The sequence below is a fragment of the Pecten maximus genome, chromosome 3, assembly GCF_902652985.1.
Source record: "Pecten maximus chromosome 3, xPecMax1.1, whole genome shotgun sequence".
NCBI lineage: Eukaryota > Metazoa > Mollusca > Bivalvia > Pectinida > Pectinidae > Pecten > Pecten maximus.
In genome coordinates, this window is record NC_047017.1 from 47,396,668 (window position 1) to 47,414,853 (window position 18,186).

At 35.3% G+C, this 18,186-nt stretch overlaps 2 protein-coding genes across 6 annotated transcripts in view; one reads left to right on the forward strand and one right to left on the reverse strand.

The window, feature by feature from the left end:
• Nucleotides 1-1,614: 1,614 nt before the first annotated feature.
• LOC117322787 (arginine/serine-rich coiled-coil protein 2-like) lies at nt 1,615-3,064 on the reverse strand. Its single transcript, XM_033877730.1, has 2 exons — nt 3,059-3,064; nt 1,615-2,274 (listed from the first exon to the last, which is right to left on the reverse strand). The coding sequence occupies exons 1-2, from the start codon at nt 3,062-3,064 to the stop codon at nt 1,615-1,617; spliced, it is 666 nt and encodes a 221-aa protein (XP_033733621.1).
• A 504-nt stretch (nt 3,065-3,568) lies between these two features.
• LOC117324376 (protein numb-like) overlaps nt 3,569-18,186 on the forward strand; it is a 46,530-nt gene continuing 31,912 nt past the window's right edge. For 4 of the 5 annotated variants that reach the window (XM_033880192.1, XM_033880194.1, XM_033880193.1 and 1 more), the window contains exons 1-3: nt 7,905-8,034; nt 11,113-11,247; nt 14,288-14,362. In XM_033880192.1, coding sequence (XP_033736083.1) covers nt 7,993-8,034; nt 11,113-11,247; nt 14,288-14,362 — 252 coding nt within the window. In that variant the 5' untranslated portion in view covers nt 7,905-7,992. Of the gene's footprint in view, nt 3,893-7,904; nt 8,035-11,112; nt 11,248-14,287; nt 14,363-18,186 lie in introns of those variants that run through there. The other variant, XM_033880196.1, reaches the window with a different exon arrangement.

Consider the following 18,186-nt stretch of genomic DNA (forward strand, 5'->3'; position numbering starts at 1 on the left):
ATTCATGTCTTGTCCAATTGGCACGTACCCTGCTTCCTATCTTTGCGGGCAACCTCCCTAAAAAATGTTCGTCGTGATGTCCGCCATTTTGGATAATAGCAATGACCATAATAAATGAGTTTATGACACTTAAATTCGTTCATTTCTGTTGTGTTGCAAACAAATAATCAGTAATTCACAAAGGAAATTTAATTTTTAATTTATTAAGACTGATAACCAGCATAGGCGTAGCGCATTATAATTTGGAAAACAATGAATACACACAATATTATAAATGTCCCAGCACGTGTTCTACTGAACGTAACACTCACTTTACTGTTTACTATATGAATATTTATCTGTCACCCAGATTGCATTCATATTGACAATAAATACAATCTATCAGGCGTTTAATTGTTATATCATATATTAACATTTACTATGCTAAACTCTGCCTTTCTTAAATACATTCTTTATTTTCACGCATTTCCTTGTATGTTCATTCGACAAAATAACATTTTAAATCAACTTCCTTTCTGTGATTAATTACAAACAATCTGACACAGTCTTTCCTTGCCTTGACGATTATCAACATAACGCCAAAATGACGTCATTGTAACGCAATTGTTCGCAATCATTTTCCTCGCTGCGTTTGATTCAGTCGTAGTACATACCGAAGCATTTCCATGATGTTTATCAAAATGACGTAACAATCACGTCATGTAATCTTCATCCATAGATGTAGCCCAGATTTACACTGACTGTGGTGCCTAATGTAAATATTTTCTGATGAACACTTGTAGTTAAGACAAAAAGAGGGCCCGGGTAAAAACAATAAACTCTCGCTTCCTGACAACTCCCTGCTGTTTTCTACCGCTATATAGAGTCTGTGACGGTCGTGGAAATCAGAAACGACAGGTGTTCGCTTGTCATCACAAGAAAAAAGGCTATTTTTATCAGGATTACGTAATGTTTCATATGGATTTACATGTATATGGATACAGATAATTTTTCTTTCTTTTTAAATAAAATATTCATGGTTCAGAGACATGAAATATTATCCATCTTATATATATAATACAATATAATAGACTATTTTGTTGGTTCTTTGTCAATTCTTTGTGGTAATAACATACTGAACTCCGTAACATTAATTTCTTGTCTTTGTTCCCCAAAGTAACATATCAGCTGCCCACTCTTCGTTATATATCGGATGTGTTAGCCATTTAGTCACCAGTAAACCCGTCACTCAGGAAATATGACTGAATGTTGTTTTACGTGTTGCGTAACGAAACGCTCCACCTTTAGACCTTTTCGTTTCTGAAGGTTTTACCAAGATTCTTTATATTTCTGTGATTTGGTATAACGTCTCTGACTGGTGTGGTTTTTGTATTGAGGTGTTCAGTTTCTCGTTCTCTGTTTTGATGTCGCGTTTGTGACTTGGTGTTGGTTTCTAAGTCTCTGTTTTGGTGTCGCCTTTATGACTTGGTGTTGGTTTCTAAGTCTCAGTTTTGGTTTTATGACTTATTGTTGGTTTCTAAGTCCGTTTTGATGTCGCCTTTGTGACTTGGTATTCGCCTTGTGTATTGTTGTCGGCTCGGTGTTTTAGTGTTTCCTGTGTGCTATGGTGTCGCTTTAGTGTTTTATCTGTGTTGTGGCGTCGCTTTGATATTTCCTCTGTGTTGTGGCGTCGCTTTTGTGTTTCCTCTGTGTTGTGGCGTCGCTTAAGTGTTTCCTGTGTGTTGTGGCGTCGCTTTGGTGTTTCATCTGTGTTGTAGCGTCGCTTTGGTGTTTCATCTGTGTTGTGGTGTCGCTTTGGTGTTTCCTCTGTGTTGTGGCGTCGCTTTGGTGTTTCCTCTGTGTTGTGGCGTCGCTTTGGTGTTTCCTCTGTGTTGTGGCGTCTCTGTGTTGTGGTGTCGCTTTGGTGTTTCCTCTGTGTTGTGGCGCCTCTGTGTTGTGGCGTCGCTTTGGTGTTTCATCTGTGTTGTGGTGTCGCTTTGGTGTTTCCTCTGTGTTGTGGCGCCTCTGTGTTGTGGTGTCGCTTTGGTGTTTCATCTGTGTTGTGGTGTCGCTTTGGTGTTCCATCTGTGTTGTGGTGTCGCTTTGGTGTTCCATCTGTGTTGTGGCGTCGCTTTGTTGTTTCCTCTGTGTTGTGGCGCCTCTGTGTTGTGGCGTCGCTTCAGTGTTTCCAGTGTGTCGTGGCGTCGCTTTAGTGTTTCCTCTGTGTTGTGGCGTCTCTGTGTTGTGGCGTCGCTTTGGTGTTTTCGCTGTGCTATGGTGTCGTCCTGGCGTTTCCTTTGCGTTTTATGTAACCTTGGTGTTTTCACGTCACTTTTATATTATGGTATCGCCTTGGTGCCTTGCCGTTTCATCTGTGATTTTTGTGTCCCCTTTGTGTTTCAGTGTTTACTTTATGTCTTAGCCTGTGTGCCTTGGCGTTTCCTCTGTGTCGTTTTCATTTTGTGTCGATTTTTGTGTTTTGGCATTTCTTATGTATGTTTGTGCCACCTTGGTGATTCCTGACTGTTATGGTGTGGCTCCGAGTAATTAGTATTTGGGTTATCCTGATGTGTTGGTGTTTCCTGACTGTTATTGTGTGGCTCCTGTTTGGTGTCTCCCTGTTTTTATGGTTGGTCTATTATATTCATTTAATATTAATAATGAGTACACTTGCTCTCTAATCAGATTACATTCCTAAATTCTGTTATGGTCTTTGTCTGTCTTATTCGTCCTATAAATATAGGCTTGAGACAGGCTGTATGAGGAATTTAGAAACCCCGTCTAGAGTTGTTATATTTGAAAGAAAGGAGTATACAAGGACATTCAGAAATGAAAGGTAAATAAAATATTAAGGCGATGAAGAAGAGTATAATTACGTCTTGTCTTGCTTTTTACAGCGAATTAAGAATACAGCTTTTTCTATTAGGCCAGGTCAGTATAGTAATTTACTCCTGTTAGAAATAAAAGGGAACAACTTAAACTGCTACTTTCCCTAGATCAAATGAAATGTCAATGTAGATCGACGTTTAAAACTCGGGTTCGGGTCTATAGGCTTACATCCTTGCAGGATAATGCCTACCGACATGGCGATCTATCACCAACCATTAACTTGTTAAATTTATAAGCAATGTATTTATACAGTCAGTAAAATCTTTCCTCGTTGACATGTGGTGGGGAAACTGCTGCATACAGCGTCTATATTCTTTGCATTTGCATTTTTTGTAACGTATGGAATCATTCAATACATAATGGTTTTTGCTACATCCCATTCGTATGTTTTGTAACATAAAAGATCTGGCATCATGCTAATATCATCCAGGGACCCTCCCCCGCATTTTCTATGGAGCTGCAGGACACGTGTTCATCGGAAACATATTGGGTTGCGACTTGCATATTAGACAATATTTCAACGGCAACCATTTCCATATCAAAAGAGGTGACGTGGAAGTTTGAAATTTAAATGGATTGCGTGATACATTTAAATAACGACAAGGCGTGGAATGGAATAATTCTATTCTTAGAATCGGCTGTGACTTCGCTGTACGGTTTCAGTTCTCTCATTCGTGTTTTTTAAGCATGTTTCCTGTGCGCATGCGTAATCGGTAGTTGTAACCGAGTACCTGTTGTAAGTTCAGGATCTTCCGCTTGCAGTGTTTTGATTCATTATTTCGTTTCCTATAAATATTGTCCTTATTGGATATTGTTCGAGGTTAAGTGGAACGTCAGGCTACGGACAATTTTCCGTCTGGTATACTTTAACATCGGAATGGGCGTCCTTTGGATAAATTTTTCGACGGTACTGCATTGCTGAAAACGCCATGATTCAGAACTCTGCTCTTTGAGCGTGCTGTTGAATACGTGTGTGTCAGAAGGGAAACAGCGACAGTACACACAGACACGTAATAGTTTACAGGTGAGAATAAACAGTGGGGTATTTTTGTATGTTATGTCTGACGATTGTCTACGAGTAGTGTAAAGGTATGGTTAGAGATTAAAAATGGCTGCCACCGTGAATATATTCATTCCACTTTCGTACACAGAGCAGTTAATACCTTAGTTGACAGTTGCATGTATATTTAGTCGTTTCTAATTGTTTGCTGTATTTAAAAGCATGACAATTGTACGTTTGACAAAACGAACGATTCTTATATCCTGGTGGTTTGGTTTTGATAAGGACGGAGGATCTAAACAACAGTGAATGCAAAACTGTCCTATTTCTCACGGCCGCTGAACCGTGACTGATATCACTTCGTAGAACTTAGGAATGCAGGGCGTGAATACGAACAGTACGCCTTGACCTTTCCCTTTGTAACCCTACCCTTCGGCCCGTATATGACCTCTTATCTACATCGTTTGTGTACCTTTAGACACCCATTACAAATATTAATTCACATCCAGGTAGATCATGCAACAGCAGGGCTGACTGGTTTAGATTGATTAAACTGGTCACAGGTATGCTAGATATAGGCCTTTCATTTAGTGTGATCATCCCTGTCCATACGTGAATATTCTGCACACAGGTAGAATGTTAACACTGATGTTTGTTTGTAAATGCGTTGGTGTAAACAATCTGTTGGGGAATGAATTCTTGCAACAACTTTGTTTACATTTTCATTTTAATGCAAACTAATAACAAATATTCCACACACTGTGGCACAGCACTGCAGTCTGCAGAGAGTATTATTTAGGTCTATATAGAAATAATTCACCTTCAATGGTAAATCTGCACAGGAACTATGTGTATGGTTGTTTTCCCAATGCATTTGAACAGATATATATAAATATATTCAATATATAAATACATGGAATATTTAATCTCCAATGTGATCATATACTCTTGTGTCTAAACAAGTCAGCACCGAATGACAGCAAATTAATACCAGCTTATTTATAGAGTACATATTCGATTCATGAAGTACTTAATTAGAGGATCAACCTGTGCTGACAGGTTATGCTCAGCTCAGCTTAGCTTAGCTGAACTTGTAATTAGGCATGTATACTGATATTTGTTTTGTTTGTCATCAAGCTCTACTGTTAGGCTTGGGAGCCTCTCTGAGCCATTTGGTTGTCTTCTCTATTAACTTATCTCTATATAATTAAGGGTATAAGATTTCAGATATCAGTGATTTAAAAAGCTTCGAAATAAAAACATTTCCCTTATATCTGTCCTGAATTTGTACACTGGACAAAGTTTTATGGAGATTAGAATACAGCTTGCATTGGCTTATTTCATCAGACTGCATGTTTTATTATATACTGGTCCGGTTACACAGTGGTAACACTGGTCTTCCACCTAGGCGACTGGGGTTTGATTCCTCGATCATACACGAAAAAATGGGGTCACTTCCCAACCACATAGGTTTTCTCTGGGTACTCCATGCCAGTTTACCCACATAGTAAGACCCCCATTGTCAGATATCCACAGTTGATTTCACTTCGCAATGCTACACTTATAACACTCATTGTTCAACTCGGTGAAAAATCCTTGTTTCAATGACGCCACTCTATAAATAGAAACCAATCAACATAACCATTTCAGAATAAGATCAACCTAATAAGTGCACTGTCCACTTAATAAAGTAAAAGGGGGTGACAACTTACTATGTACAAGAAAAAAAGAGACTTCCATGTGAATTCAGGGTGGTAAAAAATCCAGTTGTTGGTCAGACGGTTGTATTGGCATATATCAGTGAGGTAAGGGAACTTTTTATATTCAGTAAGTGCACTCATCCTCTTTTGCTGAATGAAAGAATCAGGTGCACATAATTGTGGGGCAGGTGCCCTTATTAAGGTGATTATGGTATATTGGAAGTCCTGAATCGACTACAAATGCAGTTTCCTGGTATTGACTGTACTGTAGGCCACCAGTGGTTTCTTCTCCGGGTACTCCTAACTGGTTTTCCTTCACCTCCAAAATCTGACACGTCCTTATAAATAGCGTTAACGTAACCCTGACTGTTAATAGGACGTTAATGATTTGTTTAGTTCCTAGCAGCAACTGTTAGTGTTAATTTATTGTTTGGTACGTATACTGTACACATCTCTTGATACAGCTGTCTACCAATGAAAGTTTGGTCATATATACAGCTGTCCATGTCTTGTGTAATGGGTTTCATTTTTACCATTATACAGAGATGTTTGGACTATCCCAAGTTATGGCTCTGTGTAATACATATATAGTTATACATATCACTAATGATATAATTCTGCATGTAATATTTCTTTCACTTTATCTATACATTTCTTCATAATGGCTGTTCTAATTATCAATATTTTGAAAATGTTGAGGACTCCACTGAAATATTCCACGGAAAATTGTTCGATACATATACATGTACCATATACCTGGTATTTGTTATTGAGAATGATAGTGAAAAGGTGTGTTGATTTTAAAGTTGAACTGATGCTCAAGTAAATGTGGTATTACAGGTAAGATGCAGTGTTTAGAAATGTACTATCAGATATATTTGTGCTCAGCAGTAGTTAATACCCTTATTTTATGTTATGTGACATACATTAATTGAATAAGTGGATTACAGTATATTGTGGAAAACGGCTCTTTGAAATCAATATGTACATATATACTGTGTGTGAAATCAATAATTTTTATCCTGATGGAAATTTTATTTCATTTTATTTGTTTTAATAAGTTTAAGATTCTGATAGATAAATATTAGTACTAGTTCTTCTTTTATAATGTTTATTTTTACTCTTGTGAAAGTTTTATTCAACTAAACAGTAATAAAAATTTGATACCTATGAGAATTATCAACATCTGGTTTTAATTTCTAATAAATGTATATGATTGGTTGCATTAGTGTGACTCATGATCAGCCCCCAATGTGCCTGTATGTATATTCATAGCCTGATAATGATTTAATTGGTTTCTACTGATAAGTAAGTTTATGGAGACCGTCCTAACAAGTACACAAGTATGGATATATATATAAGGTTTAACCAATATGTGATGTCATAGTGTATGTGTCTGGATTATGTTATATGTATTTTAGTAGCTCTGACATTTCCTGTAAAAAATCCGGAGGAAATTGGGAGTAGAAATAAAAATATTTGATCTGAACTTAGTAAAAATGTTGGATTTAGAATTTGATACAGCAGTAGAATAATTTTAGTAAAGTGTAACCAACCAAATATACTGTACCAAAGATTTAGAGAGTACCAAATTAAACTAGTTATCAAATTACCAACAAAATGTCATGTATCAATGAACTATGCGATATAGTCTGGACTCAATAATCAGAGTCTTACAAATCATTGATGTAACAAAAATGAAGTAAAAAAACAAACTTTCACAGTAAGATTTTGATATGACGGTGAATGTCTTTAGGACTTGAGTAAGTCTGCTCAGTATAAATATCTTGACGTTTTGTTTACTCACTAAATTTATAGTAAAAATTGTACAGTACATTTTTACTCCATGAATGTTTTCATTGTCTGACACTACAGCAGAGTGTGTGTGTGTCTGGACTGACGTCAGACAGGTAGATGACAGATGCTTTAAATCTGTCTGAGTGTCATCTAGAGCGTAATCCATCAGCAGATTTATAGCATTGTGAGACAACAACTTTTACACCACTCCAGTAATATATATACTGTATACGCTTTTTGTCCTTTTAATTTATTGTAAATTAATTAAAACACTTAATCATCCTATTAACCTTTGTAATAATTTCAATAATACAAAATTGATTATAGGTATAGAAATTGTAAATAAATCTGCAATTATTATTGTGTGTATGAGGACAGGTGTGTCAGTCATTGTACAGGTATGAATGGCTATATACACCAGCGGGTGTAACAGACACCACAGAATTAGTCATCCTGTACTGTATACTATATGTTGATCCATATTTCAGTGAGTGGGCCAGAGTGCCAGGCATTACACATTTCTAGAGCATTATAGATCTAAGCGATACAGATCAGTTGCTCACTAGTCCTCGAGGAAGTGGCCTGTGTTTCAGGGGCGTTCTGGGACAGTGCTATACATTCTCAAACATGGGATTAAATAAGAACATGAATCAACCCAAATCAGGACGAGTAAGTGAGAAATTGTTTAAGACAAACCAAATTTACGTGTGCATCTGTGTATGTGATCGTGATCAGTTGTGTTTATCAGAGTGTTCTGATCCGGAATACTTTTGACAATTATATAAAATGATCTATACCGAGGAAATTTATCATACCTGTGTAACTTTAAATTACTTTAAGTTTTATGTATACACTTAATGAAGTATGACTACAAATACACATATTACACTGAATCTCCAAAAGAAAATTCAACCCGATTATTATTAACTATGTTTTACATACTATATATATATATGTATGGTGATCTGTGTATTGAAGTACAGTATATATACTCCATTGTGGATCGAGTTGAACTGCCCATTTATCAGTAGTTAGATATAGTTGAAAATAGAAATAGGTGATTCCTTTTACATCATATATATATAGCTCGCATACTTTACCTACACGGTACATATATTATTATAATGTTAAAATCTTGTTATGATGATAACTAGCTATAGTGGCTACATACACTCAATACACATTATCATTTATTTAGATGGATCTATATCTTTACGGTTTTTATTCCAATATCTGAGTCATTGAGTGTAAATATTGATCCTAAGAGTGTAATTATATGTGGAAAAAAATCTTGTATGATATTATCCAGTAGTGTACATATATGTCATGTTAGATTTAAAATGCATTCAAGCATGTGTATCTCAGTTCTGTCGTACAATGCCCATATCATTACAATGTATCATTATATGAGTTCAGCAGTTTACCTATCTTTCATTTATTCTATTTATCTATTTATTTATTTATTTATTTTGAGTGTCTACTTTCTAGTGTAGCTTGTATTGATCAAAAGAGGTAATAAGCAGATATCTTCTCAGACAAGGTTGTTGGAGGAAAATTGTGTCTAATTAAAGACACCCTGTACTGTGTTCATCTTTATACCGAAGTCATTATAATTACCTCTTATAATGTTATGTAAAAGTATACCATTAACAGCCATATACAACACATTAAAATAACCTGAACATTTATATACATCACGAATGTGTTAAACCAATATCAAAATATACAAAGACATAATGCATATGGTTTCAAAGGGCAAATTTAAACCATCCAAAGAAGGCTTGGTCATATGCAGAACGAACAAATGCTTGTCCACAGTGAAGGAAACCTCCACAATATATAAAAATATACTGATCCTGATTGGACCTAAGCTTGTAGTAATTAAGGTACCTATGTATACTAGTATAGTCATGATATATAGGCCAATTACATGACTCCAGGCAAAAAGGCCCTATGGACTGACCCTTACCAATAACAGATAGTACTGGGTACCCTTTAGAATTACAAGTTTAATTAATTATTGAAATCTTTGAAAGCTACGGGTCCTAATTAATAGATCTCCACAGCTCTGTGGATATTGTAGCTGTGCCAAGCTATCACTAATAAGGGGAATTTATGTACCTGTAATCTACATACGATAAGAATATATCATATAGTTATTGAAGATAAAACATGCTGACCTGTTTTATCTGGGGTATAATGTATGTCAGCACTAGACTGCATCTGTGTACCCACATAAAGATCTTCGCTTAGATTACATCTTATTTGCTTCACATATATATATAGTGTCAATGCAGAACATTTATAATAAAAGAATATGAAGTGATTGTGTCCATTTCATTCAACAAGTGAAGATGCACATTACAAAATACTGAGTGCACTCTAGGATGAGATTGTTTTGAAATACAAGTGGCCATTGCTATGGTACATTTTTAGGTTACTGATGAAAATTAATCTGTTGTGTTTCATTGGTTAGTCCTTAAACCTTACATACACAATATATGATCACTGTTATTATTCAGAATGAGGCTACGTTTTGATAATTTGAAGTTGGAACTAGAGGTGCTCTTTAATTTGTAGTATAACTATTATTTTTGTGTGGCCATATATGCATATGGTGATCAATTTCATGCTTAGTAATATAGGTTAATGCTGTTTTGGGAAACTACAAACTCTGTGTGAGTATATATATATGTGTGTGTACATAGGATATTAAATGTTTTATGAAACAGTTAAGTAAAAATGTCATGTAAAGTGGGAACAAATATAACATTCTGTTTATCACATGACCCCTTGGATAAGTATGAAAGTTTTGAAATGTAAGTTTTATATCTTATTAATTAGAAATTATAAAATAGGTCTAAGGAGATTTTACCTCTAAAGTATCCTATGGACCATGCCCAGCCATAGGAATTTGGTGTTTACATGGAGTTTATGATGAGTTGTTACTCTGCAGTTTTGAGGTACAAACACATTTGCCTGTTATAACTTTCATCTGTAGCCAATTGTGGAACATATCAAAACATGTGCAAGTACAGAGTCTGTTGTTTATCACTTAGTGTAGGCGAGACAGTTAGCAGGTTGTATGTATTGTTTTATTAACTTAAACCACCAGTTACATATAAACTAGACATGCATTGTGTTATCATTTTATAGAGGTGTGTTGTGCAGACCCCTCCAGTTCAGGGTATAGGAAGTTCTGTAAAGAAGTTTTCCCTCAGGAAATTAAAGCATTAGTAAAGTTGAGAAGAATATCGGTAAATTGTGTTAGGATTTCCTTTACTCCATGGCCAGTAAGGAATGTCCATGTATGTGGAAAGACAATATTGAGAAAGTTCTTAATTTTGAATCGATACCTGAGCCAAAATATTTCTCTGAAGTGTTATTTTGATATATGTACTTTTAAAGCTACGTATACAAACATGGATTATAGTTTGTCTACGGTTATGATAAGCTGTCTTCAAATTGTCCATATTTTACTACTGTACATGTAATGTTGACGTGTACAGTTCACTGAGTCAAATTCATTATTGTTCAACTATAGCTACTAGAAATAATCATAATGTACACACATGTACAGGTGTATGGAGGAAAACAAAATGACGGATACCTGTAATTGGTTGAATATGTAAATGATCGTGCCTTTCTATGATCGTGAATTAATATCTAGATACTGTCTTGGATGCTAAATGATTATGAATTTTTTGTCACCATTATATATGTAATTACTTTTCGATGATTTGGTAGGTCACCATGGAGTCAATTAAGAGGAGACTCAGTTTTCGGAAAAAGAAACCACATGTTCCAGAATGTTCAAAACCTCACCAATGGCAGGAAGACGAAAAGAAGGTGCGGGATGGCACATGCAGCTTTCAAGTCAGGGTGAGTATATACCAGTATAAATACATAATAATTCACCGAGGTGATAAAGTTACTCAATCAAAATCAGACTATGCCAGAATATAGAGTTTCCTGATGGGAATGGTCATGAAATATACCAACAATTTGGTTTGCATGGTTTCTTACATCTGTTGTTGAATGTGATAGGGTTGACAGGGAATTTTCCTGAGAGCTTATTTAATTTGAAGGTGTTAATTGATGCTGTCCATTCCAAAATAAGATTTCATTCAAAGTCAAATTTCTAAATTTTGCAGTTTCTTCATGAATATAGCGTTTCTGATACAGATGTTCTTCCCAAAATGAGACAGAAAGGCCCTTCCAAATAAGTGGATAAGTTGGAACTGTCATGCAAAGCTACCATTAGCACCATCGGCCGCCAATTTCTCTCTATTTGAAGCTAGTCCGGAAGACTGCCTGGTACTATAGGGAAAGACTGATATTGCAATCACTAAAAGCGTCCATATGTGTAATGAGCTTATGATTTCATGTTTGAACTAAGGCTATGAATTCTTTATCATTTATCAGGCTTCAGTATTTAGGACAAGGCTGAATAATTAAGCACCAACAAAATTTCATTGGTGTGAAAGCATTATAAGTTGTTTAAGTTGTACATTACATGGACATATGTACTAGGATACAGTCTGGGCTGGTACCAGTGCTGACACAGCACGATAAATACAATGTGCTGGGATTCCGGATCCAGAATAAAAATAATCCACTCCTATATCGTCTCATTAAAAATGGATGATCACAATGATTTAGGCCTTTCAACAGTAATGGTATATTCTATGGCGGAACTATCAAGCATCAAGATTATATTCATGCATTGATAAGAATGAATTGTGTATATTACAGCAGATACATGTGTCAGACGTATAGGTTTTATATATTGTACAAATCATATTGTTGGTGATACGTGGATATTAGTGTTGTAGGTAACACAAGAGAGAGAAAAAGGGTACTAAATTTTAAATGATTTTCTGTTCACAAAACATTTACAAACATTAAAAGCTTGTTGTCAGAGGGACAGTAACATTTGTGTCTTAAACTGGAATAGCCCCTGCAACATTTATCAAACTCATAATATTCATTCACACAATTGCATCATGGTCTAGAATTGTGTTACTTAAATGTAGATTTTACATCTTTTCTGTCCTTTTTTAGGCCAAATTTCAGTCTAATTCTAAAATTCTTGTGGGCAAAGTAGAAATCAACTGGCAAAAATTAATGTCCTTTTTTAATCTTATGGTTTCAAAATGCTGTTTTCCCATTTACAAATACTGTACTCTAGTCATCACATTGATTTTCTTAACGGAAGTCCTGCTACTTCCAAAACTTTAAAAAAAAATGTCTGGGACTGAGTCATGTACCTGTCGTCCATATCAGTTTTTACATGAACTTCAAAATCATGTGATAAAACTTCAAATTATGTATCTTGTACAACGATTCATCCATCAACAAATATTTCAGTAAACCATGGCCAATGTAACCTGAAATTAACAACTGCCTGTCTATTTCTGTGTATTGAGAAAAAGTGTTTCTTTTTCTTGGGAAAATATCCTCTTTTCGGCTGTAAAACAGTACAAAAAATATCCCTGTAAACTGTCTTGTGAGGTTGTTGGAAGCGGAATGCCCTGCAGCTGTATGTAAAGATGTCTGTGTCACTGTGATAACTTCATATGCACATCAACGGCACTGCCATACAAGTATGATGAGGCTAGCTGGAGACATCTTCTCCTTACTAGTGATTCAAGGAGACAGCCAAAAGAGCCTGTAATCAACTTCCTATAGATTGTGCCAGCAGTAATCAAGTTTAACTTTATTTGAGCAGGAAAACTGTTTCTCCTTTCTGTCATCATGTTCAGTCATAATATTGTCTTGTTTGCATATATATGCTGTAACACGGCAGATATTTACATATTTATTAGCAATAAAGTAAAGAAAATTGGGTGAAGTTCAGTCAATAGTAGAATTTGATGAGTCTTCAGACAGAATTTACTACACTCAGAATGTTTCTTCGTTGATTCACAGCCAGTACTGTATGATGTTTATTCATTATAATGTATAAATTTGTATTTGTATAGAGATTGTGTGGAATTATTGACTCATGTACAATACAGTTTTCCTTCGCTGATAACTTAAAGATCCTGCTGAATTTGACTTAAAAATACAGTTCCAACAGTAAAAAGCCTATAAAATATGCTCAATTACCTGGAAACGATTTTCATAACCCCAGCCCTTTGACTTGAGATAATGAAGTTTGACTGTATTTGGTAGTCTGTTTCATTATTATGACATGTGATCCTATATATATGAGTGGTATTGTACTGACAATACAATATGTGGTAGCTTTTATTCACTTATTTTATATATACAATAACATACCTTATGTCTGTATATATGGCAAATGGGTTGTGTTCAACTAGCATCACAATTATCTGTATCCAAGAGCCTGCAGCCACAGTATCATATTCTGGAGAGGACCTTGACAATCACACCCTCAGGAAATATATCTGAGATGTGTAACTTGATACCTACCCGGATATTTAATTCAGGGAGTCCTAGGAAATATATCTGAGATGTGAGGCTTGATACCTACCCGGATATTTATTCAGGGAGCCCTAGATTGTGTCCTTGTAGCCAAGACACTTCATCCCAACTGCTCTTAATGACATGTGACTCTTATAAAATTAGTTGTTCATTGAGGTATCCACCAGTAACTACAGGCAGATATTGTCTCCAAATGATCTTGGGTATTTATCAATCCTGCAAACAAATAAACAAACACATATACATATTAAATATTACTATGTTTAACTTTGGTTCTTTATACAGGTTTCAAATTGACGGACCAATATTTACAAGAATGTTTTTTATGGTCTGCCTCGATCATATGGAGCATGTACATATGGCATACCAGTTTTAATTTGTGTATATGATATGAAATTTGTCTTGTTTAATTATAGACTATTTTGAAATTATTATCCAGTGTTCATAACATTGTATTTTTTGTCAATTTTAGTATTTGGGTTGCCTTGAAGTGTTCGAGTCACGAGGGATGCAAGTATGCGAAGAAGCTGTGAAGACATTAAAATCTGTAAGTATCATTGTTCGAGGATTCATGGATTTGCATACTCATACACAAGTAACTATATCAAACTTCCTTGTTTTAAAGGTCACATCGGAAGATTTGCTCAGGTGGTGCTTCAGTTATAATCAAATTGCACTTGCTAAGATCTGGTATTAGATCGCGTGATGAGACCATGGGAGATTGAAATGATACATTATATTCATTTCTTTGTGATACAAAAAGAGTTCAAATATCCGGAGGAAATGTAGAACTTGCAAGAAAGGGATGATTAAACTGTTTCTTTTTATAAGCCTCTGTTTCAATTCAGAACCCTATTCAGATTGATTAGATGTGGCCTCCTTTGAATCATGGGAAATAGATAGAAATTGAATAGTAACATGATTAATAATTAATTTATTGAATACAGCATTACTAATATATTCTTTATTTTTCTGCCGAATATGTTTCTTGCTCTATCTCATTTCTCTCTTTTTTTTCAATATCTTAATTTCGAGAATGAGCAACACAATTTTAGCATCAATAAAGAAAACTTCTGAAGTTTTCAATAAAGGCATCAGTTTAAAAACTATATCATATTAATATATGTGAATCCCACGGAAATACCGAACAGATGTTTCACCCAAGGAATACAAGACACACTCAAGTAAATATAAATTGCATACAGGTATCACAATCAAGTGAAAAAGACAATACCTGATGACTCCGTTATTACAGCGACATGCCATACATCTGTCTTCTCTTCTTAGTTTCCATTGGTTTGAACCTGTAACTTACTTAAGCCGACAGAACACTGACTGTAGTCGCGGGAGATGAAACCTCAAGGCGATGGGTAGAATCATATAGGTGGTAAACCTGTAACTAACTTAAGCCGACTGAACATTGACTATAGTCGGGGAGATGAAACCTAGTGATAGAGAGAGTCATGTAGGTGGTAAACCTGTAACTAATTTAAGCCGACTGAACATTGACTATAGTCGAGGAGATGAAACCTAGTAATGAGTAAAGTCATTTAGGTGGTAAACCTGTAACTAAGTGAAGCCGACAGAGAACTGACTATAGTCGGACAGATGAAACTTAGCAAAAGGCGCGGAGTCATTTAGGTGGTAAACCTGTAACTAAGTGAAGCCGACAGAACTGACTATAGTCGGACAGATGAAACTTAGCAAAAGGCGGAGTCATGTAGGTGGTAAACCTGTAACTAACTAATGGATTCAATGTTAGGATTGGTAGTCTTGTGGTATATAGCACTATATATACATATACATATTAAATTGTATTCTGTTACAACTGTTGGGCATTCATTAGAGAGGATCAATTTATTGTCACCTGGAGGTCATTTCCTACTCCTCATATTAGGTCTGTGACTGCATGCTGTTCAGGACTGCTTTGTGTAGAGTGGATCTGTGGAATAGTTCCATGCCAGAATACAACTCTAATACACAGGGGCAAACCCCCAGCTTCAGTTGCATGTTGTGTAGATTGGAAACTTCAGTGACTAGTTCCTTTAGTAATACAAATATGCGGTTAAGCTGCTTTAATATTTAATGCACTGAAACAGTAATACTTGTGTACAAATGCAAGTTTATTGGAAGATTGTTTGGTCCATATAGCCAGTTTCATAGTCGACTACGTATACACCGGCCATTAAAAAGTTCATTAAAGGGATGTTAACACAACATAAAAAGGTATTGGGCACATGCCAATCATCTTAAATATTGTTTACAATATTGTCAGTTTGTTCTCCAATAACAGGTATGAAAAAATGTTCATTTAGAAAAAGATTGTTTTCATGCCATAAAATGTGGGGGCATATAGTGTTACCCATCCCATCCCATCCTGTTTGGTCCGGTCCCATCCCGTCCCATCCTGTCTGGTCCGGTCCCTTTCGATCCAAAGTAACTAGCAAGCTAATCTCAGGAAATGCTGACATGATCCTCACCAAACTGTGTTTTGGGGTGTCAAATGGCAGCTGGGGTACTTATGTCTAACAGACATTTTTAGTTTTCTCAATCTTTTGTCTAAAGTTCCAATTTGACTGTGAGTGATTAAATGTACATATATCTTCATGGTGAAACAAATTTGCAAGTATTTAAGTTTTTTTGTAGGTAAAAATGACATATTGATAGGATAGAAAAGTATTATAATGATGTACATAATGATTCAATGTAAATACAAGAGATTTTGAGTATTGGTATTCAGACAAAAAGTTGCATTTTGATAAAATGAAGAAAAATTGTTTTAAAAATCAAATATGGATGAAATTACAATGTGAATTATATTTCATAGTTCTGAAGCCACTGATCACATTCCAAAAATAGTTTAAAAATACCAATTGCTTGAGCATTGGGAATTGTGCCATTTATTATATAGCCATCACGTGAAATAAATAATCCTATAATGAGAGAAGATGTATGTATGAAGTATCTATTGATCCTGCAGTCCAGCATAAAACTCTGTAGACAGGACAAAGTGGGGATGGATAGAATATGGCGGCTTGGAGGAATTAAATGTCATGCCCCGGATTTGATCACCATGACAACAAAATCTGATGGTTTTTTTCGCATGGGAAATCAAAATGACAGAATTGTTAAGAAATGCATTAAAATAGTTTTTACATATCTACAAGAAATCTATAGAAGCGGAATTGGGTGAATTTGTGAACATGACTGATTATGTCTCGTCTGAAGTCAAGTGATTTATCCTGACCTTCAATATTATGACAAACGGATGTATTCCATTATTAATTATAATCTAAAAGTAGTTGTAGAAATATATCATTTTCCTGTAGAGATTTGAATATCAATATCTTCAAGATACTGTCAGTATAGCATGAATTATATTGAATTCTAATTCATTTTCTATTGTAAATATTTTCTTTACTTTTGATAAAGCTCTAGATATGTCATGTATAGTCCAGATATCACAAATGTGTGTACATTAAATAAGACCTGTGTAATCCGACATCCTTTTAAACAATACCTGTGTATTCTAACCACCTATCTGATGTGTCACATATGTGTTTGTCTATTAAACAATACCTGTGTATTCTAACCACCTATCTGATGTGTCACATATGTGTTTGTCTATTAAACAATACCTGTGTATTCCAACCGCCTATATCTGATGTGTCACATATGTGTTTGTCTATTAAACAATACCTGTGTATTCCAACCGCCTATATCTGATGTGTCACATTTATATGTGTTTGTCTATTAAACAATACCTGTGTATTCCAACAGTATACACAGCCCTTTCAATACTTTGATCAAAGCTCAGCTAGACCTTTCTACACATTGATCAAAGCTGTAGACGTTTTTCATATATTTAAATAAGTTTTTAGGATGAAGGAATAGATCACTACCGTAGACAATAGATAGATTTTGTGTTGAGATACATGTCCTAATGAACTATCTACTAGATCTCCTACAACCGTGAAGTAGACTGAGTTCATCTGTAAGATCTAGTTCAAGTAAGAATTTATTAAACAGTAGAAATAATTGGTTGCTTGTTTGAATTTGTTGTCTTTTTAGGTATTCATTGTATGAAAACCTGTCCCTAATATTGTCATGGTACAACCGTTTCTCATTTTAGTCTCATATTGAGTAAGAAGCTCTTGCCTTGCCACATTACACAATGATAACTCGATCCTGTGCCATGTCTGGCCTCTGTATTTCATTAGATGTACTACACTGTGATTGATACATCTGCCAATGTGTTTTAGACCAGGCTGTACATGTAGACAGCTGAAATTATCAGGGATGATCTTGGGCAGTCTTTAACAATAATGGCCATGTCTTTGTTTCACTAGTTCGGGATGGGGCCTTGGTGAA